Source organism: Mesoplodon bidens (genome assembly GCF_964165515.1).
Source record: "Mesoplodon bidens genome assembly, chromosome: 7".
Lineage (NCBI taxonomy): Eukaryota > Metazoa > Chordata > Mammalia > Artiodactyla > Ziphiidae > Mesoplodon > Mesoplodon bidens.
In genome coordinates this window covers 102,494,385-102,522,151 of record NC_138164.1, presented here as the reverse complement: position 1 = coordinate 102,522,151, position 27,767 = coordinate 102,494,385, and the positions used below count along the sequence as shown (strand labels likewise).

Genomic DNA, 27,767 nt, shown 5'->3' with positions numbered 1-27,767 from the left:
ATTGCCATCTCTGTGGACAGTCAGCCAGTAGTGAGGCCGATGGAGAGGAGTAGCCATGAATTCATTCCAGGCTCCTGCCAGGTATGTACGTGTAAGGAAGGGATTATCCAAAGGTCAGGCAAGCATGTTCTGGATGACTAGTTTAGAAATTCATAAACTTCATTGGGCTCTTTTTCAGTAGTCTCCTCAGACCAAAGATTTAAGGAGCCCTGGTTAATTCTTAAATTTGGAGTTGAGTCAGATGGGGAGGGCATAGGAGGCAGGAGGTTCTTAAGGCAGCAGCAGCCATGGGGCAGTCTGTCTTATGCCTCGAACCAGAGCCAGTTCCATATTTGTAACAGACCCATTCGACCTCAGGACCATAACAGGGCCGTTCCAGCAGTGTGCTGTAAGCTGCCCAGACACATTTCTCAGCACCACAAAGCCGGGGAACTTTTAGAACAGGATTCTCTGTGTGTGTCATTACATCGAGCACACGTGGTACTGTCTTCTCTAGTCCAGAGGCTGTCCTGCTAAAGGCCTTTCAGATGCTACCCAAGGCACATGAACAAGTTCCCAAATGCAGGACTTCTTATCACTTGATTTCTGTAAATGGCGTGGACCCTTAGCTCAATATTTACCTTTTTGGGGGAGCGGGGTCTCTCATCAGGATAATCAGAAAAATAATTATTATTATACTGCCCTAAATTCATTTTTTAATATTACTTTCTAAATCATGCTCTCATTTGTTCTCTCATTTTTTTTCCCTTCCATCAACCCTTAGGGACAGGTAAAGACAGATGAAGTTCATCCTTATTTTATAAAAACCTGAAGAGGCTAAAAGAGAAAACATTGTATTGACTAAAACTCCAGTTTATAGATTCTCAGCCTCACGTCCTTTTCCTAGGGCCTGATGACGTGTTTTTCTTGTTTGTTTTTTGTTTTTTCTTTAAGCCCCAGATGCGGGTTCATGGTAATACGAACAAGAGTTACCATTTATGAGCTTGCACCACGTCAGGCATTTTATATACATCATTTCTTTTAATCTCCCCTATTATTTGAGTGTTGGTGCTCTTTTTAAACTGAGATCCAGAGAAGTTGTGACGCAGTGACGCCAGGACTCAAACCCAGATCTTTCTGACTCTTAAATTATGCCCTTCATTCTTCCACTGCCCTGCCCCTGTCTCTGACTAAAGTCGATTCTGGAACATTGTGTAGATCAGTAGCCAGATAGCACCTTCAGCCCAACCTGAGACAAGCTAAGCTGCCCCCTGAGGAAATAGTAGCTTTGGAAAGATGTAGACTAATGAAAGGAGACTCCCTTTGAAAAATGGAACTGATCTGTTTAATGGTGATTTATAAAAGCTAGAAAGAAATCTTATACCTGTGTGTTCAGGATTCCCCTCTGCCCTGCTTCCTACATCTTATCGCACCTTTTAGGTTTCCTTAACAATAGCAGTTTTAACATTGCTTTTAATTAGATGAATTAAGAATGTTCTTTGATGTTATCACCCCCTCCCGCCCCCCTATCACCTTCAGTTCCCCATTACAGTGAGAGTGCTATGATTTCCATGGTAACAGGACTACCAGTGGAGCTTGGCTCTCACTGGTTTGTCTGGTCAGAGGAAAGTTTGGGGCAGTCCTTCCTGGTGTGCTAGGCTCTGCATGGGGCTTTCCAGGGGGTTACCTTAAAAGCGATGAAGTGAGAAATGTTAAAGGCTGTGAGGAGAGCATAGCGAAGCTTCATGCAGAAGGGTCCAAGTATGCCCCTGGTATTTCCTGACAGTCCTTAGCCCTCACCTGAAGTAAGAGGGTCCCACCCTCCCCTGTGCTTCCCCAAGTTCTCAGATACATGTTAAGAGTCATCCCATTCCCAGTCCAACCATCTCTTTTCTTCCCTGTGGTTAACTTGCTCTAGGCTATAGGAGGGACTTTGTTCCCCTTGGATTGTGTTATTCTTGGTAACAGACTGTTTCTCCTCCCGTTCTCTTTTCTTCCCTCTTTTTCCCTCACCCAGAGAGTTTTCAACGTCCTTTATCCCATGCCTGCTGACCAGCGGAGACATGTCAGCATCAATTCTGCCCGGTGGCTGCCCGAGCCAGGGCTCGGCCTGGCCTATGGTACCAACAAAGGAGACCTGGTGATCTGCCGACCAGAGTGAGTGGCTCAAGGGGCTGGCAGGGTGGGGACTCGGGGTCATCCAGGCTGAGGACTGGAGTCATCAGCATTCGCCTGTGGATCTGGCCAGTGAGGTGGGGTCTTTTTTTTTTTTTAATTTTTGAATTTTATTTATTTTTTTATACAGCAGGTGCTTATTAGTTATCCGTTTTATACATACTAGTGTATATATGTCAGTCCCAATGTCCCAATTCATCACACCACCACCACCACCACCCCCGCCGAGGTGGGGTCTTCTAGATGGGAAATTCGAATCCTGCTAGAGCCTGACTCATTCTCGGCATCACTCCTTAAAGTGTCCTTTTCACCTAGGGGATGGTAAGGTTAGCTCTCCATTCCAAAAATCTTCAAAAGACTGGTATAGTTATTAGGTGTTTTTAAATCTAAGGCAGTATTTTTTTTCTTTGTTTTCCCTCCTTCTCTGGTTTCCTAGTGATAGTAAAGTCTCCCTGCAGGCAAAAGCATAGATATCAAAGATTCTTTTCTAAACCCTTTTTTTTTTTCTTGCGGTACGCGGGCCTCTCACTGTTGTGGTCTCTCCCGCTGTGGAGCACAGGCTCCGGACGCACAGGCCCAGCGGCCATGGCTCACGGGCCCAGCCACTCCATGGCATGTGGGATCCTCCCGGACCGGGGCACGAACCCGTGTCCCCTGCATTGGCAGGCGGACTCTCAACCACTGCGCCACCAGGGAAGCCCTCTAAACCCTTTTTGAAAAATTCAACAGGTGGTCTCAGGTTTGTGTAAATGCCATAGACATTAACCTAAGAAACAAAATTGGAAATATTAAAGCCCTAATTTGTCAAGCTACGGATCTCTGACAGCCTGGCTCTGTCTGTGTCCTGCCTGTTTTCCTTTCTGCTTGGGGTTCTGGCTCATAATAGTGAAGGCAGATTGAAAAGCTTAGTTTAGAATAAAAATGATAATTAACTGGTCTTGATTGAAGTAGGGGGTAGGAGGTGACAGGGAACCAAAGCATCTCTGTCTTAAGTCCTGATGAAACCCGCTTCTCCCCTTCCTCTGGCTTTTTGGAGGAGAGAGGTCTGTTCAGGCATCCTTTCACTCAAGACCCTGGGAATCAGCCAGGTCTGTCATCAATTTCCAGACCCAGCCAGGTGGGGAGAGTGAAACTCTGTACTTCAGTGCAGATCAGGCTGATTGCTGCGTGGGTTACTTCGGGCTTCCAGGCGACTAAATGCCACTTCTGCCTCCAGGCGGTCCTAATGTTGTCCTTCACTTGGTGCAGAGTCTTCTCCAAGGGTGGCCTGCAGATCACAGAACACACACGGTGTGGCTGGTCTGGTAGGGTCTTTGGCTGCTGGGAGTGTCCATGTTGCCTTTTGATAGGGCCCTTGGTGATTTTTCCTAAAGTGTGTATTTGGGTCAGTTCTTGTGGCCTGGTAGGTGACTGGTGATTGAGCCCTTGTCAGCTGAGCTAGGTCGGTGGCCCAGGAGAAAGAAAACCTGGTTCTGATGACAGCTCTTTTATTCCACCTAGAGTTTTCGGAGCCCCTTCCAAAGGGAAGCTGCTGTCTCAGCCTGACCTAGTCAAGCTGCTCTTGGAGCTGGGAGACTGCTTGGTTCTGCCAGCCACACTCTCCTCAGACTCCCGTCCACAGAGCCCCTTTCACTAGCTCCTGGTGCCTCTCCAGAACACAGCCTGCCTCTTTCACGACTGTGCCACTGTTAACCCAGGTGCTGGATCTGTCCGTTTCTGCCCTCCCTCCAGCCTGTCCGTAGTCTCAGGATCAGTCTTCCCTGAATGATTTCTTTTTCCCCAAAGCACATTATCTTACCTCTTCCTCTTTTCTTAGAAATTCATAAGAGGACTCTAATAGGCATCTTTCCCAAAACTGGAAAAGAATTCTGGATTATAATTTCACTCTTACTAACACTGTAGTTACAGGCCTTTCTTTCCCTGATTCTCCAAGACAGCCTTCCTTAGCACTGTTGTCTTGTCCCTGGCTCCAGCTACTAACCTTTGTCCCAACCAGACTCCCAGCCCCTTCTCTTGCAAAAGCGATCTGCTCTTACAGAGGCAGTGTCTCTGCTCCGAATTTGTCGTGGCCCCACAAAGCTTTTATGTCTACAACCCCAGCCTACATACTTGGTGTGACTCACAGACATCTCAGCCAGACATGAAGCTGGCTTTGGCCTCTCTTTTCTCCCCATATGTCATCTTCAGCATCCACTGTCTCAGCAAGCTGGAGCCATCTTGAGCTGCCTGGGGAGTTCTCTTACCCACCAGCAACTCAAGTCTTTTCCATGACAAGATAGCACTAATGGGCTTCCCTGGTGGCGCAGTGGTTGAGAGTCCGCCTGCCGATGCAGGGGACACGGGTTCGTGCCCCGGTCCGGGAGGATCCCACATGCCGTGGAGCGCCTGGGCCCGTGAGCCATGGCCGCTGAGCCTGCGCGTCCAGAGCCTGTGCTCCGCAGCGGGAGAGGCCACAACAGTGAGAGGCCGGCGTACCGCAAAAAAAAAAAAAAAGATAACACTAATGTTTGATACAGCGAACAGCACCCCATCACAGACCAAGTTGTGTTGGACTCAGAGAGAGCCAGTTGAGCCTGCCTTTTTGGTGTTCCTGTTTCTTCTGATTTCTTGGGTTGTGTGGGTAAATGCCCCATACCTTAAGCCCAGTATTTAAGGGTACCATATAAAATTAAGATGGACATGACTTTGTCCCAAGTTGTCCAAAGCTTCTCCAGTTCTCAATCACCTTCATTTCTGTACTTTAGGCAGGAAATACTATGAACAATATTCAGGTAAGTAAGTTACGACTCACCCGAGGTCTCCCAGCAGATCAGTGACAAAATGAGCCTTTCTAATTTTCCGATCCAGAGCTCTTTCCTGTAGCTGATTCTTAACCTTTTTTCAATCAAAAACCCCTTTAGAATTCTGACGAAAGCAACATACTCTCTTCCACAGAAGAATATACCGCAAGAACACACATATAATTTTGTAACTCTTTTAAGACATCAGGTGAAGAATGCAGCTCTAGATCATGTTGAGGCATTTAAGTGGGTCAGGTGACTGATGCAGTGAGAAATGAGAGAGGATAAGTGAGAACATGTACATCTTTTTTAACAGTCTCTGAGTGATCTCCGGCCTCGAACGAGGAGAACAAATAAATAGGGAAGTAGAAGCTCAGGGTTGTTGCCTGCTGCCTGGCCCTGTGTGACACAGCTCCCTGGCACACCCATTCCCAAGGGCACATGAGCCAGCCAGCCAGCCAGCTGGGCCAGGATTATAGCCCTCCCTCCAAAACAGGTGGTTGTCTGCCTTTGTCTCAGGCACAGGCAGCTTTACCACATTTTGTGCTTTCAATCCTGTTCTTGATTTCTCCTCCATTGTCTCAGCCTTGGCACTCTCTCCAAGCACAAAGACAGAGGTAACAAGCTCCTTGGGCATCTCTTGAAGGAATTAAAACCCCACTTGACAGTAGAAAAAAGCCTAAGGAAACACTCCATCTCTCCAGGCACAGAAATTCTTAGGACAGGTGAGGAGACGGACCACTGGCCCTTCCACCCATATACAGAGCCATTTCAGTGGCTGATAGCCTGATCCCCACCCCACCTCCCAGCAGTGAGATGCTCCTTTCTCCTTTGCTTTGCTGTCCGACCCACCACCCCTCCCAAGCTGCTCCTGTGCCTCTGGCTGTCTGCCAGCCCAGCCAACCCCCCCCCCATCAGTAACCAGGGTGGGTATGAAGTGCCAGATTGATGTGAGGGGCTGCTTGCTCACTTCCGTCTCATAGATCAGCCCTACAAACGGCGGGGTGGGGAGGTGCTGGGAAGACCTCTGAGAGTCAGCTCAGAAGACAGAATTCAGAGACTCATGTCAGAAGAAAAGTAGGCTGGGGGGAATTCCCTGGCGGTCCAGAGGTTAGGACTCGGCGCTTTCACTGCCGAGGAGGGCAGTTCTGTGTGAGAGCGTTTTCACCACCGAGGAAGCCAGGCTGGCTCTTAGCTGTGTTCAGGGAGCCCCAAGGGTCCCCAGCTGTGAGGAGTCACTGAACCAAGCCCAGAAGCACAGCTCACAGAGGCTGTTGAAGGAAGCCAGGAAGGCTGACCCTGACTGGCCTTTCCCATTCTTCTTCACCCCTCTGTGTGTTTGTCTAGCTTCCAGGAAGAACCTAGAGCAAACAGTGGTGACTCATTCATCCTCCCTGAGGTCCAAGGAGGAAGGAGAGGGTTGGGACTGTTCTTTAGCTTACAGATGGAAATAAGCAACACTGAATATTGAACACTCAGAGTTTCAGTAGCCAGAGAGGGTATCTTCAACTCTCTTCCTTGGTACAGTGCCTGGAATTTCAACCAGATCCATGAGCTTGTCGTAGTTGAAGCTGGTCTGACCATAGAAGGTAGAACAGATCATGGCTGGAATTGGACCTCTCAGTGGGGAGCAGAGAGTATTGGGGTCGGGGTGGGGGGGAGAATGGAACAGCATGTTGATAGCCTCCATCACTCCTGTTCTGTTTGGCAGTTGATATCCTCAGTAAATGGCCAGAGTTCATAGCCTGGAGCTGATGGCACATGCTACCAGATGGAAAGTGTTTGAGGAACTCTTTGACCATCAGCATCATGCTGGCAGTCGCAGCTCAGAGAGTGTGCCTTCAGGTGGCCTTTTCTCTGAGATGGGAAGGAAGGTGCCTGGTCACGCAATACATGGTTTGGTATAGGTTTGGTGTGAGCAGTTTGTTGTCACTAACCATCCCTGGGTAGCAGGAATTACAGACGAAGGATTTGGCGGCGACCCACGTGGTATTGCCACCTGTCAGTAAATCTTGACAAGTTTGTAAATCAGAGACTCCCTGGCAGCTGGCTTCATGTGGAGCCTCATGCAGCCAAGATTTGCTCATCAAAAATTGCAGTGGTGGCTTTGTTTTCTGGGGGCCTCTGCTTTTGTTTCTGGTCATTTGCCTCTTCCCTCACGTAAGGTCTTCTCTCACCTTTGCTCTCCAATGCCCTGTTGTTCTCAGACAACCCTCACAAAAATAGCTGAGTGTCTGGTGACTCAGCTCCCTGTGGTCTCGAGGAGAAACAGCAGCTCGCTGAGATCCAGGAAACATGGCCCGCCACCTCCTGTGCGGCTATGGGAGTGGCGGAGATTCGGGTTGAGGTGTCCCGGCTCAGAGTGCTGACCTCGGTCCTGGCCCCCGGGCTGCCGTGAGAGGCAGCCACCTGACCGCAGGTGTTGTTACCCTGAACTTTAATTCTTTATTGATGTTCTTTCAGAGGGCTCGTCTGAAGATCACACCACATCTGCCCTCTAAGAGGAGCTGGGAGGGGTTTAGTCCAGAACAGGGAGAGGAAGAGTACTTTTGTTTGGCTGTGGCTCTTTCCCACAGGTAAAGCCTAATCCCCAGGATCTTAGTGCCCCTCTAGTGATGGATTTGGGGTCCCAGTGCCTAGGCCCGTTTCCTTTCACCTGAGGTAGCACAGCCTCCTGACATGCACTTGCTCACCGTGCAGGCCCCATCAGGCCCCTGCCCTGTCCAATCCTCACATTTAGGAAGGAATCACCTTACATCACCCCCCCCCAACTCATCTTTTCCTGGCTGATCCTCACAACCCACTGACTTTCATTTGTTTGCTCTTTATTGAAGAAGTTCTGTCGTTAAAGGAAGGTGACCTCAGCCTCTAGGTTAAAAAACTGGCTTCCGTTGGAGCTTTTCTTAGTCAGCTCAAGACGGGGTGGCTTAATCACCAGAAATTTATTTTCTACCATCTGGAAGCTAGAATTCTGAGATCAGGTGCTGGCATGGTTGAGTTCTGGGGAGGACTCCTTTCCTGGCTTGCAGACAGCCACCTTCTCACTGTGTCCTCACATGATGGAGGAAGAGAATAAGATCTCTCTCTCTCCTTATAAGGCCAGAGTCCTTTTGGGTTAGGGTCCCAGTCTTATGACCTCATTTAACCTTAATTACCTTCTAAAGACCCTATCTCCAGATACAGTTACTTTGGGGGTAGGGTTTCAACATGTGAATTTGGGGGGGATTCAGTCTATAGCAGAGCTCCTCAAGCACATATGCATGCCCTGTCCCTCTTAGGAGCGGAGCTAGCTTTTTTGAGTATCTCCTACAATCTCTACGTAGACACTGGAGTTCTCATCAAAGGGCTCAGAGACACCTCTTTCCCAACTCATATCCCTCTTCCTTCACCACCATCAGTGGCACCCCACCCTCAACCATGTGATTGGTGCTAGGTAGCTGTCTTGCATTTTGGGACCCACCACTGGCAGCCAGGCTTGCTGCCTGAGGTGGCACATCAGTATAGAAAGATAAGAGGCCACTGCTTCCCTTCTGGCAGTTTTGCCTGCATGGGGTTGGAAGAAACTGCTTGATACTCCATTGCAGGGAAAGAAGGAACCAGGAAAAGGTTGGCAGCCCAGAGAACTTGATGGATAGAAGCTCTTCTCTCTGCTGTCAGCAGTCCAGCCCATCGCTGCTGGAGTTTCTCTCCTCCCTCCCCCAGGGGAAGTTTGTGAGCCCTCCCGGGTCATCTTCGGCTCTCCCAGTTGCTTGTCCAGCCTCTACCTGGCAAAGGAGCCTCTAGGGCCAGAATAGAAAGAGATGTGGGCCTCTCTGGCTCAGTGGGAGCTTTTTCCTGCTTAGACTTCTGAGCTCCAGGCAAAGTAAATATGTCAAGGTGCCCTCATTTTCCTTTCTCCTGACCCCATGGCTGTAGGGAAGACCCAATGGTGAGAGCCTGCACTCTCTGTTTCTGAGCACTAAGCACGCCCTTTAGATAGGGCTGTCCATGGCACCTGGTGTCTCCAGGGCCATCTTAGCTCCTTTCTCATATGTCTGAAGAACACGCAGAACTCACTGCCTATGACTGGCATGGCTATTTTTTAGCTCATCCTTAGCCCCAAAGAGGAACCAGTTAGGCTCTGGGGGATGGAAGAGGCTAAAGCCACCACTCCAGGCTTTGGGGCTGTTGGAGATTCGTCTGGTCTTCTCTACACTGAGTATCCTGATGCAGGAATATCTTTGGTCCTGGCCTCAGCCCAGCCCCAGGAGAGAGGAAGGAGGGAATTGCAAGGAGTTCTGGCCATTCCCTATCTAATGTCTTCCACCTTTTCTCCTTCCCAACTGATTTTCAGGGCCTTAAACTCTGGTGTTGAGTACTACTGGGACCAGCTGAATGAGACTGTCTTCACTGTTCACTCCAGCAGCCGAAGTAGTGAGAGGCCTGGGTGAGTTTTTGAAAGAGGAGGCCCGCCCTCCCTTCTGCAACCAGTGGGCTCTGGAGCAGTGCCCTCAGACTGTGCTCCAGGGCTCTGTAGCTGCCCGTCCTCAACCAGAGCAGCTCCTCTTTGATCTGCTTCACGCATTGAGCTTTTGCACGTGATTTCGTTCGAGAAGAGTGTTTCATGGCTAAGAAAGAGAACAGAACCTCTTCCCTCAGAGCCTTGATTTAAGACGAGCTAGGACACCGTCTAGCCCTCTCATTCTGGTGTGGTGTCTGGGCGAGCTGCGGTGAGGAGAGAGGAGTGGACACTGGAGAGGGATGCCCTCCCTAGGAGATTGCTTGTGGGCAGTCTCCCACGTGACCCAGGCCTCAGGGTCCAAGCTGCCCAGAGCTGCAGCCCAGGAACAGACCCTCCCCAGGGGCCAGTGAGAGAGTAGGAACCTGGTACTGATCCTCTCATCACTTAATTCATTAACGAAGACTAGAACATTTTGAGAGAAAGTCCTGGGTCGATGATAAAGCCAAAGCAATCACTGCTTCCTAGAGGAAGTACAGGGCACAGCTGGAGGAGTAATCCCCAGAAGCAGCTACAAATAGGAGCGGCTGGTGACTGTCTTGAAAGTCCTGGGCTCCCTCTGCTGCCAGCTCGAGCTGTCCTGAGGGTCAGTGCCTAGGAAGTGCCCAAGGAAGGGGGTGTATAGCTTGGGGCCTGGGCCCTACTCATTGGCAGCTGGCCCTCCCTGCTTTTAAGAGTCTATTTTCAGAAGACCCCGAAGGAGGATCCCAGAGCAGCTTCACAGGAGTCCTGGTGCTTTTCCTCCAAAGTGGACATTCAGTGGAAGTTCCAAGAATTTAAACTGGAATCTTGTCAGCATATAGTTAGAAGGAAGGAAAAGCTAAAGAGAGAAAGGGCCCTCTTCGGCTGCTCACCCTTTGTCCCGTGGAGCTCAGCTAGTGGCTTCCTGAATCTAAGGAAGCGTCTTTTAAGATCAGCCATCTCTACCTCCCCAGAAAGGCCCTCGTTTGAGTGACTGGACCAGCTGGGTTTGTAAAACTGGACGGGTCTGCCGCCTCCTTTCATTGTCCCGGGGTGTGGAGTGATCTGGAGGAGAACACAGGCGAGTTCACTGCCATCGGGAGGCAGCTGCGGGAGCGGGCCTCTCAGCCTGCAGGCCCTGGTCCAGGCTATGCCCTGGGGATTGGCATGGAGCACACGGAGCTGTGTGTGATGTGCTGTCCCCAGCCCTGCCCGACTCCGCTCTGCCTTTCTCTCCGTAGCACCAGCAGAGCCACATGGAGGACAGACAGAGACATGGGCCTGATGAATGCAATTGGGCTGCAGCCCCGGAACCCCACCACCTCAGTGACATCTCAGGGCACCCAGACTCTGGCCCTTCAGCTGCAGAATGCCGAAACACAGACAGAGAGGGAGATCCAGGAGCCGGGGACAGCAGCTTCGGGTCCTGGTGAAGGTAGGAGCCGTGTAATGCTAGAGGGGAAATGAGACCGGGAGAGTGGCGTGGGGTGGGGGCTGGGACCATTCTCACCCCTCCCTGAGGCTCCCGGCCCCTCCACACGGACAGCTGGTGCAGGGCGAGCACCACTGCCGTCAGGGTGAGTGCCCCTCATGTGGTGGCACCTCCTCGGGCAGGAAGGTCATTCCCCTGATCTGGGTCACTGCTCCGGCAAGCCGAGCTGCTCTCACAGCTTTGCTCAGTCCCACCAAGGACCCTGACCTCCTTATCCTCTAAAACTTGGAGGACCCAGGGTGTTCTTCCGGAGAGCGAGCACAGAGTCACCTAGATAGAGGAGACTCCCTGCTGTGAGCTCTCTTTTCAGAGACACGCACCCCAGGCCTCGGGCTTCCAGGACCACCCCACAGGGTAGCTTGTCTCCCCCTGCCGCCAGCCTGGCAGAGTCGGGACTGCCACAGGTGAGGCCCTCACACACCCGTGCTTCATGGCCATTTTTTTTTTTTTTTTTTTTTTTATTGCGGTACACGGGCCTGTCACGGCTGTGGCCTCTCCCGTTGCGGAGCACAGGCTCCGGACGCGCAGGCTCAGTGGCCATGGCCCATGGGCCCAGCCGCTCCGCGGCATGTGGGATCCTCCCGGACCGGGGCACGAACCCATGTCCTCTGCATCGGCAGGCGTACTCTCAATCACTGCACCACCAGGGAAACCCCTTCGTGGCCATTTTGACTGCAGTCTGGCGCGCAGTCAGCCCCTTCCTCTCACCTATTGCAGGTGTGGCTCAGCCAGCTCCGCCCTGGCTCTGCGCCGGCCTCACACTGCTAAGAACCAATTAGCACTTCCCAGCGGTAGCGCTCGAGCCCCTTCGGAGTGTGTTGGCAGCTGTGTTAAATAGGCTGTTCTCGCTCAGTCACTGTCCTTACCCCCTACCCCAGCCCCTGGCTGCTCCAGGCTCCAGACAAGGCAGCCTCCAAACAGACCCACATTTCCTAGGTCCGTGTTAAGCCATTTGCTCAAGAGAGACCATAAGAGAGGACAGGTGTTTATCAGGCAAGGAGTAACTAATCTGCCTGTGTCACCTCCAGGGAACAGCTTTCCAAATTGCAGCCCCCCATCAGGGCACTATCCCTGTCGCTGCCAGGAACTGACACTTTTTGCAGTTAAGTCCCTTCTTGGTCTGTGGCCCAGGCCACCTCCTACATCTGTTGGGTGGAAACCCCTTGGTGTAGAGGTAGCGGCTGCAGCAGCCCGACACAACTCCGAGCCTCACTGAAGAGGACAGAGCTGGCCAGCCCCAGGCGGAAGTCCTTGTCTGAGGCGGCCCCTCTGCTGCGATCTCATGGCCGTTTACTGACTGTCTTCCATGCATCAGCCACTGGGGTTGCAAAGACAGATAGGCCTTGGTCCTTCCCCAAGGAACTGGAAGTCTAGACAGGGAGGCAGGCACCCAGCAGGTAATTGCTTCACACGATAAGGACCTCGGGGCCACAGAGGAGGGGGGGCCAGCTTCCAACTGTGGGGCTCGGGGAAGACTTCTGGAGGAGGTGACCCTGAGCTGAGTCTTCAAGGATAAGTAGGAAAATGTCAGGCAAAGTGGGATGGGGGCAGGGGGCAGGCATTCCTGGCGGAGGGGACAGCAGCTGCAAGGGCACCAAGTTCAAAAACATTACAGTCTGCACCGCCACTCACTAGTGGGCTCTTGTTCGTGGCCTGTCAGCGCGTGTTGAGACTGAGGCTGGATGAGCAGGAAGGGCAGATTACAAGGACCTGGGTCAGAAGTGAGGCCTTCAGCCTGAAAGTGAAGTGCAGCAGGGGCTCCCCACTTGAGAAGAAGAGCATCCACCCGTGTTTTCACCTCCCAAAGAAGTCTCTGATATTTCTTGATTAGCATCAGCTGATTTCTGACCTCCAGTCAATGATAAGTTCCTTTCTTCCTGTTTAGGGATGCGGATGATGGGCTGGCAGGAGGAAGGAGTTTCTGTTTTCCAGTTTGAGACCAGAACCTGATTCTCTCCCAGTCTCTCCCTGCAAAGTAGAACAGGTGGTGGAGGGTGAGCCCTTCAGAGGCTAGAGGCACTCTTCAGCAGAGCCAGCAGTTGAATAGGCTGTTCTCTAGAACGGGAGCCTTGGCAGGGTAGTTCAGGGTGGCTCGCTGCATCTGTCTGGCCTGGTGAACTTTGCCTGGAGCTCTGGACCTCCAGCTCTGAAAGGGACAGCATCATAGTCCCTTTCAGAAAGCCCCACACCTAGAAAGAAGTATGGGGGGGAGATGTGTGGGGCATTGACCAATGCGTGTGACTGGCCAGCCTCGTCCCTCCTGGGGCCAGGAACGTTGTTCTGAGGTGCTTACCCCACTGACCACCATCCGCTACTGCCGCTCTGGTACGGGGAGCAGGAATCAAGAGTCTTCTTGGGCTCAGACTTCCTTCCTGGTCCACTTTCCCCATCTAGCAGGCAGACACAGCAGCTACACACACACACACAGGCACACACACACACACACACACACACACACCTGCCTTCTGTCTCCCAGTTGGCAAAACTACTAGAGGAAACCGCTCATCAAGTTGGTTAGCTCTTCTGGGCTTAGCTAGAAGGTGGGGCTGGTTGGGGGATACCCCCCTCTCTGTCCTTCCACACACCAGGGCCCAGTCTATCAGTGTGGGCAACCAGCTCGATTTGTGATTACCATTCTGTGGCCTGCCCCTCCCCTAGCCCTCTCCCATTGGTTAGCACTGAAGGGTCCCAGGCTACTCCTCATTTTCATGTTCTATGAGAATTTTATTAAAATCTATTCAGTTCTGTCTAGGACTCCCCAGAAGAGCCCTCCACAGGGGAAATTTGCAGGTGTTGGCTTTTTTACTTGTCCAGCTTTAAAGCTTCCCTACCCTGTCACTCAGAAAGGGAGGGGAGGCATTCCCTGGGCTCACTGTTTGCTCCCAGCTCTGATACAGTGCCTGCCTGGCACACAGTGGGCGCTCAAGAAGTGTGTGGAATGAATGAATTGAGCGCAGGCAAGGCCCTGCCCCTGAGCTTGGCTGGGCTGCACTGTTTGGGGAGCCCATGGCTCTGCCTCTGACCCCTGAGAAGGGTTGCCTGGACCTTTTTGTTGTCTGGTGAAGATGACAGACCAGCTGGGCCAGGGAAGAGCAAATGTGAAAAGGGAAGGAAAGGGCGCCCCCTGAGGTCAGCTCCTCCTCTGATGCAATCTGGCTTCCGTCTTCTGGGCAGTGAAACCCCCAGAACTGGGCACTATGGGAAGTTCCTGATCCCATTCTGGCCTCTGCATCCAGAACGTACCTTAGAACTTGCCAAGGAAATGATCTCATGTCAACACTAAATCAGTTTACCATTTTTCAGAGACAAAAAGAAATGCTTTTGCTACAGGGAAGGAGACAGCAGAATTAACCCTTGTGGCCGCCACTGCTCCTGGAGCTAATAGCTTGGATCCCTAACCATGGCTGCCACTTCTCTCAGACCCCAGTGTGTTTTCCTCTTGAAGAATGTGCTGGCTGCCTACCTTGGCTCGCAGCCTTGACTTAGAGCTCCCAAGAGACGAGCACAGCTCACAGCTCTCTAGGCTGAAGCTACCTACACGCAGCCCTGAGGAAATCATCTGTGTGTACATTTTAAACTCTTCTATCCCATCTTTTATGAGTACTTACTTTACATCTAGTATTGTATTAGGCAGCATGAATCCACAGGTGTTGCAGAGGGAATCCGATTCAGAGATGAAGCCATGTCTCTACCCTCAGAAATAAGTCCAGAAAGGAAACAGACATATAACTGTGTCCCCATAGCAAAAGGGTAACATGTGACCAGTTTTCAGAAGTCTGGAATGCCTGTAGGCAGCCTGGGAGCCCTTTATTCACCCACACATTCAACAGGTAGATGCCAAGTGCAAGCCCAAAGATGAATAAAACTTAGTCTGAGACCGTCAGGAACTTAGAGCCCAGAGGGAGAGAACTCTGACGCAGAGAGGTGTGGGTCACTGTGGGGCTCAGAGCAGGAGCAGCCACTCCCAGCTGGGGACCACGGAAGGCAGGGTGAGGGAGGTGGTACTTGTGTTGGCCCTTGAAAACAAGTGGACTTCGGACATGGGGAAATGGGCAGGTGTGTGGCAGGTAGAGCACCCACAGTGTGTGCAGGTAGGGGCGCTGGGCACACAGCAGTGCTGGGTCTCTGGGTTCAGGAAGGGGGATGGTCAGGGAAACAGCTAGGACCTGACCAGAGAGGGCCCTTAAGTGTCACGGTGAGAACCTTAACTACTTGAGGACTCTTGGAGCTGCTGGGTTTTGAACAGAGTATGGACTTAACCAGAACTCAGTGGATCAGAGCTGAATTAGAATGGTAATAACAGCAGCATGGAGGCTGGGTGGAAAGGGGAGAGAGAAGCAAGAAGACCATTTAGGAAAGACAGCCACAGTTGCGGTGAGAGGTGGCCAGGCCCGGAGCCACTGGCACAGTGGGAAAGGACAGGAGGGCCCAGATCCTAACTGTGACAGCTCCCCTAGGGCCCCAAGGCAGACCTGTCCTGCCCCTCGAAGTGATCTACAGGAAAAGAGCTGAGAGTTCACCGGGCACAGAGCCCAGCCCACTGAGCTCCAAGGCCAAGCAGGCCGTGGGCCAGCCTACTGCATACCCCAGGCCGGGCTGGGGAGGCCCTCAGTGCATAGCGTTCTTGGAAAACTGTGGCGGTGGCCGTGAGCACAGGGAGGTCCCCATGGGCTCTCTCCAGGTAGCCCTTTTGGCTCACAGCGTAGAAGCTGTGCTGGCACCAAAGCCCTAGGTTGACCTTTCCTCACTGCTGAACAGCTTTTCCCTTGAGAGAAGTACTCTGAGAGCCCTTCAGGTTCTCTTTCCTTCTGCCCTGGGAGTTGGCACTGAGCTGTCTGAGGGGGAAGCACGTAAGGGCAGCTTGCCTTGAGGGGTTGGAGGTGGGGGCGGTAGAATTTACTAGAAAATCTGGAGAAAAGCAAGCTGGACATAAGTGAGAGCCCAGGCGGAGTCTCTACTCAGTTCTGGGGTGAACTGTCTCACTGAGACCCAGAGGAAGAACTACCAGCACATGCCTGCCAAGCACTCGCAAGGAGGGAGAGATCTAACGGGACTTCGATGCAGCTAAGCTGCAAAACTGGCTGCCTGGAAATCCAGCTCTGACAAGGTGAGCAGAGAGAAGGCACTGGACAGTGTGGGAGCAAAGAAAGTCTTGCAAAGATAGCTCTTGACAACAAGTACCCCCAAAAAAGTTCAAACCTCACCATCAAAGCTGCCCAAACTGCAGAATCCCAAAGTGGCCAACAGGTAGCCAAAGGAAGCAAATCTGGACATAGTTTGGTAGAGCAGCCCTGGCAGCCTGGGAGCCTTGATCAGAGTTGCCCACAGGCTTGGACTGAATGTCTGCCCAGTGGGGGCTGAACACAGGCTGGAGGAAGGTCCCTCAGGGTGGGGCTCTTCCTGCAGAGTCCAGGTTATTCACAACAGCCACCATTGACTGAGCACCCGCTGTGTGTCAGGTGCGTAACGGGCATTATCTCATTCCCTCTGCCCGGCACCATGCAGGCTGGATGTTTCATCCCTCTTTTGCAAGTCAGAAAATTGAGGGGTACTTCCCTGGTGGTCCAGTGGTGAAGAATCCGCCTTCCATTGCAGGGGGGACACGGGTTCGATCCCTGGTCGGAGAATTGAGATCCCACATGCCATGGGGCAACTAAGCCCTCATGCCACAACTACTGAGCTCGCGTGCCTCAACAAGAGAGCCCGCGTGCCTCAACAAGAAAGCCCGCGCGCCACAACTACAGAGCCCACATGACCTGGAGCCTGCACACCGCAACTAGAGAGAGAAAACCCGCATGCCACAACTACAGAGAAGCCCGTGCACCACAACTAGAGAAGCCTGCACACCGCAACAAAAGATCCTGCGTGCCTCAACGAAGATCCTGCATGCTGCAGCTAAGACCCAATGCAGCCAAAAAAAGATAAAAGAAAACAGGAATGTGGGTGGCAAAGGACTTATCCTAGGTCACACAGCTAGTGAGTGGCAGAACTAAGGTCTGAGCCAAAGCCTTGTCTGCTCACAGACAAGGGAATACTCAGGCTTTTGGGGAAAGAGCAGAACCTTCTCTCTTCCTCCCTAGAGGTGCAGGCTGAAGCCTCAGGCTGGGGCAGTTGGCTGCCTCTAGTGAAAAATGAGGGTATCAGGCATCCAGCCCCGGGAGAAGAGTATGTGGGAAATAACTTGGAAAAGTTGGTGAGTAAAGTGGGACAAGAGGAGAAGACAGAATGCCTTCTAGGGAACAGTTAAAAGTCGTCTTCCTCGTGTGCTTTTAGGAAGTGACATAAACAGAACAACAATGAAGAGAGAGAGCACAGCTTTGAAACGGAGCAGAGCAGACCGTTTGCCTTCTAGCCACACCCCGTACGGTGCCCTCGCTTTCCAAAGACCAGGCAGTGCACCCTGTTCCAGGGCCAGGTCTACCAGGTTACCCGAGACAGGGAGGAGCAGACATAGCCAGCTGTCTGGGCTGCCTGCATTAGCTGCATGACCAGTCTGCCTGTGGTACCCAGAGGGTTAAAACCAGACTCCCAGCTTCTGGTCCAGCCCTGCCTCTTAACCAGCTGAGCAGCCTCGGCCACCTAGGCCTCAGTTTCACCACCTGTAAAACAGAAGTACGAATTATGATTGTTCGGGGAGTCTTATCTAGTTTTCAAGTCCCTGATTTATTCTTTTTTAAAAAAATATCTTTATTGAAGTGTAATTGCTTTACAATGCTGTGTTAGTTTCTGCTGTTCAACAAAGTGAATCAGCTATATGTATACATATATCCCCATATCCCCTCCCTCTTGAGCCTCCCTCCCACCCTCCCTATCCCACCCCTCTAGGTCATCACAAAGCACCGAGCTGATCTCCCTGTGCTATGCGGCTGCTTCCCACTAGCTATCTGTTTTACATCTGGTAGGGTATATATGTCCATGCCACTCTCTCACTTCATCCCAGCTTACCCTTTCCCCGCCCGTGTCCTCAAGTCTGGCCTCTACATCTGCATCTTTATTCCTGCCCTGCCACTAGGTTCATCAGTACCATATTTTTAGATTCCATATATGTGCTTTAGCATACAGTATTTGTTTTTCTCTTTCTGACTTCACTCTGTATGACAGACTCTAGGTCCATCCACCTCACTACAAATAACTCAGTTTCGTTCCTTTTTATGGCTGGGTAATATCCCATTGTATACATGTGCCCCATCTTCTTTATCCATTCGTCTGTCGCCTGACTGATTCTTGAAGTGAGGGATCGGCCCTCTTCTTGTTTCTGCTTTGAGCTAGAATCCCCCAGTTCCTACTAGCGGTGGCCTGCCTGACTCAGAGGCCCAGGCCAGCCGTTAATCCCCTCCCTCCTGCTTTGTGCCTTCCAGGCGAGGGCTCGGAGTACGGTGCCAGCGGGGAGGACGCTCTCAGCAGGATCCAGCGGCTGATGGCAGAGGGGGGCATGACGGCCGTGGTGCAGCGGGAGCAGAGCACCACCATGGCCTCCATGGGCGGTTTTGGCAACAACATCATCGTCAGCCACCGTATTCACCGCAGCTCCCAGACGGGCACCGAGCCTGGGGCCGCGCGCGCCCCCTCGCCCCAGCCCTCCACCTCTCGGGGACTGCTCCCGGAAGCTGGGCAGCTGGCAGAGCGAGGCCTGAGCCCCCGGACAGCCTCCTGGGACCGGCCTGGTACCCCTGCGCGGGACCCACCCCAGGCAGCCCTGCCCGCCTCCTCCCCCGTCCCCCTTCCCAGCGCTGAGGGACCAGCCCTGCACTGCGACCTCACCAATGACAACCACCTTCCCGATGGCGGGGGCAGCAGCCTGGGGGAGGCTGCGGGCCCCAGTGGGGAGCCACGGAACAGGTAGAGATGTGTGTGCACTGGTGCCTCCCCTCGAACCGCTGAGCAGAAACCGGACCTCACAGCTGACTGGGAACTGTATGCGCAGAAGAGCCGCGGGCTGCGTCAGGAAACAGGAGCGAGAGGGTGGGGGGTCGAGAGGGAGTCTGAGTCAGCCAGCATGAGGCAGTCAAAGGGGCAAGGCTTGCCTCTGGGAACTAGAACCTTGCAGGATCTGGAACCCAGGGGAGCCACAGACTGCTGCGCTCAGTGTGAGTGGAGGTGGAAATGGGTATCCCTGCCATGAACCCCCCTTTCTCCTGGAAACAAGGCTCAAGGGACTCAGCCCTGGGCAGAGAGCCCTCAGAAGGGTGAATAGTCTTCCAGATCTGGGCCAAACCATCCTGGACGGTGGCCAGTGGGCCAGCTTCTCCCTGTTCACCTGTAGTGCAGGCAGAGCCACTAGGAGCCCTAGTGCAGGAGGAGCGGCCTGGCTCCCAGAAACCAGCTCCATCTCTGAGCCTTCCAGAGCTTCAGCCTCTCTTGATCATCTTACCCCACAGAGACCACAGTCGGGTCAGGCCAGGCCTCTGGATTCCTGAGGACAGGGACTTGCTGCACTTACTGGTGGGGAACAACCATGGAGTGAATGGGGCAGCCTGCTTGCTTGAGACAGGATGGGGTCAAGGGATGGTGGGCAGGTCCTCGCTCAGGAGTGGGGGGTGTAGGCTGGCCAGCCCCCAGTGCTTGTCCACCAAGCTCCTCCTTCCCCACCACCCCCCAAGGCCCTCAGAGCAGCACCTGTGGGTGTCAGTATTAGCTGAGCCTAGGCCAAAGCCAGCCCAAGGCTGGGGGAGGGGATGAGACTCCAGGTCAGAATGTGAGGTCTTGGTCTGTGATTTAAGGTGTTGCATGTGGAATCTTGAACTGTACATGTAGTTCCTAGTGGAGAAATCAAGGCTCTGATTATTTTGTTTTTAGTATGAAAATGTGATTTCTTTTCTGTTTGTAACTCATCATAGAAACATTGTGGTGGGAGGAGAGGGGATAGTCTGACTGCTAATGAGGGAAACACCAAAGATCTACATCATTAAAATGATGACATGCCCCTCACCAGTCTCCTCTCTGTTTGTTTCCATGGGGGTTGGGCGGGGGGGTAGTGATGGGAGGCCGGGGGAGGACATTGAACTGAGCCGCCCTGGTTCTCCCAGGCACTGTTTCTGGTGCTGCTGTCCTCCTAGGTGGGGAGCCCCGTGATGCCTCAGCAGAAGCCACTCAGGTAAGGGCTGCCACCTCTGCTTCATGCTGCGTCTGTGCCTCCACCTCCTGCTTCCCAGGGGCCTGCTAAGGACTGGAGCAACCTTCACAGTAACAGGTGGGTAGGTAAGAACGATCTAAGGTGGTTCGTCGTGACTGCTTCCTACCCAGGATGATGGGCCTGGAGTGAAGATGTAACTGGCCAGAAAGCTGGCTCCCCTGCAGTCCTGGGAAAGCACCCATAATGGGTGTCTGGGTTGGCCAGCAGGGAGCTTGGCCTTATCTACAGGCATCCCCCAAAGATGCCATTTGCTGGCTGCTCGGGTTTCCCTTTACTTTGTGTCAGTACAGCAGCTGAGGGGCATGCTGTAGTCATGGGCCTTGGACACTTAGTTTTAAGTCAGTTAGAAAGCGGAAGAAGGATGTTTGACCCTGCTCTCACAGAGGTATACAGGGAAATCAGAGCCACCCCAGGGCTTTTTGCCAGCAACAGGTACTTCTTGAGTAACTTCTGTGTGCTCAACTCTGTCCCAGACACTATGGGGCATACAGAAGTATAGGTTCTGCCCCAGCAGAGGCAAAACCAAAAGATCAAATGGGCAAGCAAATAATACAAAACTGTGAAGAGTTATATGGTGAGGAACACTAGAAGTTTTTGGAAAACTATTATATTACAGCACACTCTGGACTAAGACACATCAGCTGTGAGACCTTGGGCAGGCCACTTGCCTTTTCTCTTGCTTCATTTTCTCCCTCTAGGAGGCAAGGCTTGTACTCTGCAACCTCTTAAAGTTACTTCCAGCTCTGTAAGACAAGGCCTCCTTGAAGAGGTGAGGTTTGAGCTACGCATTAAAGGATGGAAAGAGAAGGGCGCCCACTGCAATGTGTGCCCTACACCCACATACTGCCCGCAGTGGGAGAAAGAATTACGTGGTCCAAGTGTGGGGACTATGAATTTGTTGAATGTAAACCGTGTGCCAAGGATTCAGTGTTTATTATCTCTCAGTCCGTAGCACAGAAACCCTCTGAGGTGGGTACTGGTACATCCAGACCACACAACTAAATGGTGGAGCCAGGGTTTGAACCCAGATGGGACCCTGACGTATTCTGTTACTTTGAAAAAGGGGGTATGAGGAGGCTTTGTGGATGAAGTGACCTAAATTCAGTCCTGCTTGGCCTCGCCTCTGTCCTTACTGGCCAAGGATGAACCCAGCCCCTGCCTGTTGGAGGCCCCTGTCAACACATTCCGTCCCCACACCAACCTCTTTCCTTAGAAAGCCCTTGCTGTGTGGGTGGAGCCTCCCCAGTGGGGCCTTCATGGGCCCCCTTGCATATCATGATGAGGTTATGGGGCCAGCGGGGCAGAGCTCAGCAATCCCACTTGGAGATGAGGAAATGGGTTCAGAGCAGTTCTGTGGACCCAAGATGTCTATGGACCCAGTTGGATCAAAGGTAGAGAGTACAGACTAAACCAGGTCCCTTGGTTCCTGTCTCAGCTCCCCACGTTCTGGGATTGGGGGAGTCCAAATGCCCTACACCATAGCAGGGATTTTGGAGAAACTGGAGCAGGTTTGCCTGACAGCTTCTGGAAGAATGGAAGGCAGTGGTTGGAGACATTTCTAGTGATAAGTTTCTGTGGCCTCCAGTGGCCTTGCTTGTTTCCCCATCTGACAGTTATAAGTGTCTGGCCTTCTCCCAGCCTGTGTGCGTGTGCACACACACACTTTCACCGTCCTAGGAGGACCACCCTCTCCTGGACCCTAGGAAGGATGTGAAAAAGGGAAACCAGTGAGTACAGACTGTCATCTAACTGTCATATGAACCAACCAAGACTGTTTCCTCATCTGTGAAGTGGGAGCAAGAACAATAGGGCTTTTTCATCCTTTGGTTATGAGAATCATGGGAGACGAGATCGTTCATGTAAAGGACCATGGCTTCTCACGGTAGCCGACTGCCAACTCCAGCCGTCGCCTTGGGGAGCGTTAGGACCCGACATCTGCCTCGTTGTTCAGCACAGAGGGCTCCACACCAAGAGCCCCAAGGGGCCGCCTCTTGCCTGAGTTCCCGCCCCTTCTCTGGCAGCTCCTGCTGCCTCCTCCACTGGTGCGGCCTCCACCTCCCCCGCACACACAGCCCCCCGCCCAACCCTTGGGGGAGGGTGGAGGAGGGGCGGGACTTGAGTTGTTTTTCCAAGAGAAGAACCCATCCGTCTTAAGGTTAATCGGGTGTTTGCGCTCAGAGAGTTTGGGGTGACAGGCCCGGGCGTTGTGGGAGCGAGTCGGACTTTGGCCCGAGGAAGGGCCGTCTCAGAGGGAGGCAGAAACGCCGGAGCCTGGGCAGGCGGAGCAGAGCCGCCAAGGTCAGGGCCGAGGTGGAGCTCTCCGAGGTGCTGAAGCCTCCCTGCTCTCAGTCCGGCAAGCGCCCCAGCGGACCCTCCTGCTCGGTGCAGGCAAGGCCCCAAGTCCCAAGGCTCCGGCCCGCGCGGTTCCCGGACACTTCAAGAGACCAGCAGCTCGCCCTCTGGGGTCTCGTTCCGGGCTCTGCTCCAGGTGACCTTGGGCACTCGGCTTTCCCGCACAGGCATCGGTGAACCTGCCCTCCAGGCCGCGGCTGGATGAGCGGCGCGTCCTTTCCCGGGGCTGGAGAAAGGGTGCGCACCCACTCCCCGGCCTGGAGCGCTGGAGCAGGGAACAGGGCGGCAGGAATGGGGGGCGGGCGGGGTTGTGTGCGATGAGCCGGCTCCTCTCTTCCTGGGGACCGTTGCCTGGCTTCTCTCTCCAGCTCCTTCCCAGGCCCCGACGGCGCCCCTCTTCCGTGGCTGCCCGGTAGCCAATACGCAGCCTCGAGGCTCGAAACTGCCGGCCCTCGGCTCTCTGCCCCGACGGAACCGGGGCGGCAGAGCCTACCCCAGCCACCCATAACCTCCTGTTGGGGTCAAACACTCGCGCCTCCATGGTCCAGCTGCGAGCCGGGCAGTATAAAGAGCGAGGTCCGGGCGGGGCGCGAGACCACCTGCCGGTCCCGGGGGCTTGGTCAGAGCGGAGATGGGAACGCAGCCAGACGGGGCTGCCGGCTCCCTTCCCAGCCCGCGAGGGGGCGCCGCGTCCCCATGACAACGCGGACACCCCACCCCACCCCCAGCCTCCCGGGAGGGCAGCGCCCCCCGCTAAGCAGCACTGGTGACCGTGGACGGTGCCCCCATAGTGCCCGAGTGGAGAACTGCCGGCCGGCTCCAGGGAGGGGCGCACGTAGCTGGGGTCCCCGACGCCCGGGGTGGTGGCCCCCGCGCGTCCCCGTTGGGTGGCCGACCCGGGGCGGGCGGCGCGGGCCCACCAGGATTGGCTGCTTCCCCGTGACATCACGCGGCTCGGGGAAAAGTGCGAGCGTGAGCGCGAGTCGGAGCCACAGCGCTGGGAGCTGCGGGAGGAGCAGGGGCCGCCCCTCTGCACCCCGTCCCCGCCCCCGGCCCGCGGCCCCGCCGCCCGCCCCACCCGCTGGCCCGCGGGGCCACCTGCCCGTCCAGCCGTCTGTCAGGTGCGAGGGGAACTGGGCGGAGGTGTCTGGTAAGTGACTCCGCGGCAGCGCGGGGGCGGGGGACTCGGTTGGGAGAGAAGGACGCGTGGCTTCTGGACCCTCTGAGGCGCCCCGAGGCGGGCCCGACTGGGCCAGGGCCTCAGGCTCCTTCGGGGGCGAGCTCGGTGCTGGGAGCTCCAGAGGCCCCGGGGGCGAGGGGCCCGCTGGAAGCAAGGCCTGGAGTCGCCCGGAGGCATCTCCGGGTGCGCCTCTGGGAAGGAATGGACTCTCAGTGGGTCTGGGTGGTGGTGGTGTGTGTGTGCCCGCCCACAGCCCGCCAGGAGCCAGGGGCAGCCGTCGGGGGAGGGACCCCGCACTTCTGCCCTCCTCTGGCAGCTCTGCAGGGCGCCGGGCGCTGGAGCCCCAAAGAGCCTTTTTCCCGCCCCTTCTCCCCGCCCCCCAGCCCCCAGCGCTGCCAGCCCACTCCAGTCCGTGGAGTCCTCCATCAGCGACCTTGAACTCCGACGGAAAACACCACTGTCCTCTCCTGGTGCCCCTCCCCCCTCCAAGACTCCCCACCTCTGTTGCCCAGGCTCAGAGACTGGGAGGTCCAGCGCCAAGCCCCGAGCCCCAGGGCGGAAGCTTCAGGCGCAATGTTGGTGCCAAATCCCCTGCGCGCTTTCTCCCTCCCCGCAACTCCTGAGTCTCCTCTCCCGCCCCAGGGACAGATCCAGAGACCGCAGCCTTCCCGGAGCCCTAGAGTGAACGCCTAGGAATCGAAGACCCACCCCCACCCCCGGCGTCCAGGGAACACGCTCCCATCGCGTCCGGGAAAGGGGGGCTCCAGGACCCGGGAAAGCACGGTGCCCACGCCCAGAGGCTGCAGGAACTGCGCTCTAGGGAGTTGGGGGAGGGCGGGGCACGGGAGAGCCGGGTCCCCTTCGACAACCACGGAGACATGGAGGAGCCTCCAGATGGGCCCAGTAATAATTCCCAACGAGGCCCGACCAAGCCCAGGGCTTGAGAAACAAGGTGGCCACGCCAGCCGCTGGGGCCGGACTGCCTCTTCAGCGGGGTTCAGGGTTAGGAGTGTGGGATGGGGAAGAATTTTACACACGCCTGACCCAAGCCCCGCTGGGCCTCCCCATTATGGAGGTGCTTCCCGCACCCTCCTGCCAGGCAGACTGGGCACCCTTTGGCGATAACTGCGCAGTGGTCACACTGAGCTGAACCTAGCGTCCCGCAAGCTGGGTTGAGAGACTCTAGCAGCAGCCCCTCGACAGAAGTCAGTCCCAGCCTGGGACTCTGCACCGCAGCATTGGGGACGCAGACACCACAGGACTTTCTGCTAAGACGACGCCCCCAAGGTCAGGAGGTCTGTTGCAGCCCAGATTGTAGCCCGGTCTTGTCGTCCTGCCGGCGACTCTTCCCCATGCACAGGCAGGGCGCCATCTAGACACCGGCTCTTGGCCCAACCTTCTTCCTACTCAGACAGCCGATGTCTGGGCTGAGCCTCCCTACAGGGCCGTTTAGAATGTGGCCGGTCACCCACTGTGGGACCTGCATTTGCTCGTGTACACAAGCTCACAGGTACAGGCACACCCGAACCGTGTGCATCCCCCAGGCCGCAGCACTCCAGGAGCACACACGCATGCACATGCACGTGTCCACACAGCGCGAGCATGCTCACATGCACACGGGCGCACTGGTATCCAGGCGTGGCCCGGCGCGCGCACACACGCACATGCAGACAGCTACTAGCTTCTACTCCAGCTCCCCAGTAATCACACACAAACAGAACTCGCAGTCGCCTTCCCGCCCACACTTTCCTCACCGCGTGAGGGGTGGAACCAGGCGCCCTTAACTTTCCCACCACTGAACCCCGTGCGGAGCCAAAGGCAGTTACGGGGTGAGCCTAAAGGCAGCTATGGGGTGAGGCCTGGAGAGGAGGTGGGCCCCAAGTCCCTCCCCTGGGAGGCCCTGCCTGGGACCTCCACTGCTCTCCCAGTCGCCTTGGAGTTGGGGGCGGTGGCGAATAGCGGCCATCCTCTCCAGGTCCGGAGCTGGCACCCAGGGACCGACATTGCCATCTAGCGGTGCGCACACGCCTGGGCGGCGGTTGCTCACCTCCCCAGTTTTCGGGCGGGCCTGCGTCCCAGAGAAACGCTCCAGAGGAGGGTGCAGTCAGAACGTCTGCGTGTGACCCCCCAGGGGTCCAGAAAGATAGTTTGGGTGGGGAACAGGGAGAGTGCCTTGCCGTGTCTGCAGCTGGCAGCTTCCCCCAGAGGGCCCAGAGAGGGACTAAACCCTTGGCCAACTGATTGGAGACTAGCTGTACAGATGGAGACAAGAGGTCTCTTTTCTTCTGGGAAAGCTAAGTGTGGGAGCTGGCAGGGAATGAGAAGGGGCCCTACTCAGGCCTCCCCTGACCCACCCCTAGTGGTGTGGTTTTGAGGAGGGGAGAGCAGAGGCGGGAAATCAACTCTAGAGGAAGTAGCACCTTGCAGTTAAGAAGGTGGCTCCTGGGTTCTATTGGTGCCCCCCCCTGCCCCTGCTTACACGCTGGGTGACTTTAGGCAAGTTAATTAACATTATCCTCATCTGTAAGAAGATACTTACTTCAGTAAGATGAGGATACTTACAGCACCTGCCTTTTCAGGCTGCTGTAGGAATTAAACCCGATAATCTGTATAAAAAGCTCAGAGGGATTCCTGACTCATAATTAACATTCAATAAACAAGAGCGATTATGTTTTTCGTATTTGGTACCTCGAGCCCCATTCTGATCTCACTGGCCTGTGTCCTGACCCTGGGAGGCTAGAACGAGGGTTTCCTTGGGGCTGGCTGACGGGTCACTCCTGCCCACCCTGTGCCTACGGGCAGGTGCCTGGGAAGGACAGCCTCTCCATGCTGGGTGCCTCTGCCCTCCCGCCCCTCTTCAGAGGGTGGTGCCTGAGGTTCCATTTTGGAGTCTCTCAGCACTGAAAAGGGCTGTCAGAGACCCCCCGCCCCCCAGGAGAGGGCAGTATCTGGTCTTTGCCCTTGATTGCTCTGTGACCTTGGGGGTGGCACCACCCCTCTGTGAGCCTCTCCTGTGAACCAAGGATTTGGGCATGAGAACTGAATCTACCAGGCCAGGAGGCTGGGTCTGCATCTGCGTCTAGTGTCTGCATCTGCATCTGTGATGGTGGCTTAAGGGGACTGAAACCAGGCTTGGAGAGGGGGTGTCACCCTGGCACCTGGCTCCAGCGTCCAGTGCACGTTAATGCTGGAGATGGACTTGAGTTGCTGACCCCCACTGCTGCCGGGAGGGAGGCCGCCCCGGGACAGGCATCCTCTCTGTTTTGCAGATGAGAAAGAGAGGAGCAGGAAGGTGAGGTGGCTTGTGCAAGGCCACATGGCTAAGAGCCCGCTGGACGTGGAGCCTGGGCTGTGGGGCGCATGCTCCTTCCTGCACACCCCACTGTCTCTCCTCTGCTTCTCTCACACAGACGCACAGAACTGCATATACGGCGGGGAGCTGTGGGGCTGGCATGGCTGTGATGGGCCCGTGTGCGTGTGTAATGGTGCGCGTGTTGGCGGGTGTGAAGGAGGCTGGGCTGAGCGGCTGCCCTGGCACGGTGCCCTGGGCGTGGGCCTCCCTCACACGCAGGGGAGAGGAAGAGGGGAAGGAGACGTGACGAGGCTCTGGGGAGGAGCCTCGTGCTTGGAGGACCCCAGCTGGGGCGCCGTGGTGTGTACCGGTGGGCCGAGGGATACCCTCGGGGCTGGCCACAGGCTCCCCTGCTGCAGCCCCTCTCTTCCCTCTGGGACACTCGCTCACCCTTTGGGTTCCCTGTCAGGCCTTGGGGAGGGCACTGGCCCCTGGGAAGCCGTGTGTGTCTTTCCTCAGCTGATGGGCCCTTTAGGCTTCTGATTCTTCACAGGTCTTAGCCCCTGGCTTCTGACAGACCCCAGCTACGCTTGCACTGCATCCCCATGCCCTGGGGACGGGGGAGGCCTCCGGGAGGGGATGCCACAGTGGCACTTTCCTCCTCCTCCTTCTTGGATTTCTGGTTCCATGTCACCTCTTCTGGTCCTCTGGGAAGACTTCCCCAAGGTGGGATCAATGGCTCTTGTGGCTCTTTGGGCCTCCCTCTACCAGAACCCTTAGCTCTGGGACAGCAACATGAGATCAAGGAGCTGTGGAACCTCGGGCAGTTTATTTAACATCTCCGTGCCTTACTTTCCTCATCTGTTAGTAAAAAATAACAGTATCCGGGACTTTCCTGGTGGTCCAGTGGTTAAGACTCCTTGCT

The 27,767-nt window shown here is 54.9% G+C and overlaps 1 protein-coding gene across 8 annotated transcripts in view; it reads left to right on the top strand.

The window, feature by feature from the left end:
• The window catches only part of AMBRA1 (autophagy and beclin 1 regulator 1), a 177,820-nt gene extending 158,016 nt beyond the window's left edge, over nucleotides 1-19,804 (top strand). For all 8 annotated transcript variants that reach the window (XM_081239519.1, XM_081239517.1, XM_081239518.1 and 5 more), the window contains 4 exons: nucleotides 1,997-2,136; nucleotides 9,268-9,360; nucleotides 10,635-10,828; nucleotides 18,244-19,804. In XM_081239519.1, coding sequence (XP_081095645.1) covers nucleotides 1,997-2,136; nucleotides 9,268-9,360; nucleotides 10,635-10,828; nucleotides 18,244-18,728 — 912 coding nt within the window. In that variant the 3' untranslated portion in view covers nucleotides 18,729-19,804. The remainder of the gene's footprint in view (nucleotides 1-1,996; nucleotides 2,137-9,267; nucleotides 9,361-10,634; nucleotides 10,829-18,243) is intronic.
• Nucleotides 19,805-27,767: the final 7,963 nt, after the last annotated feature.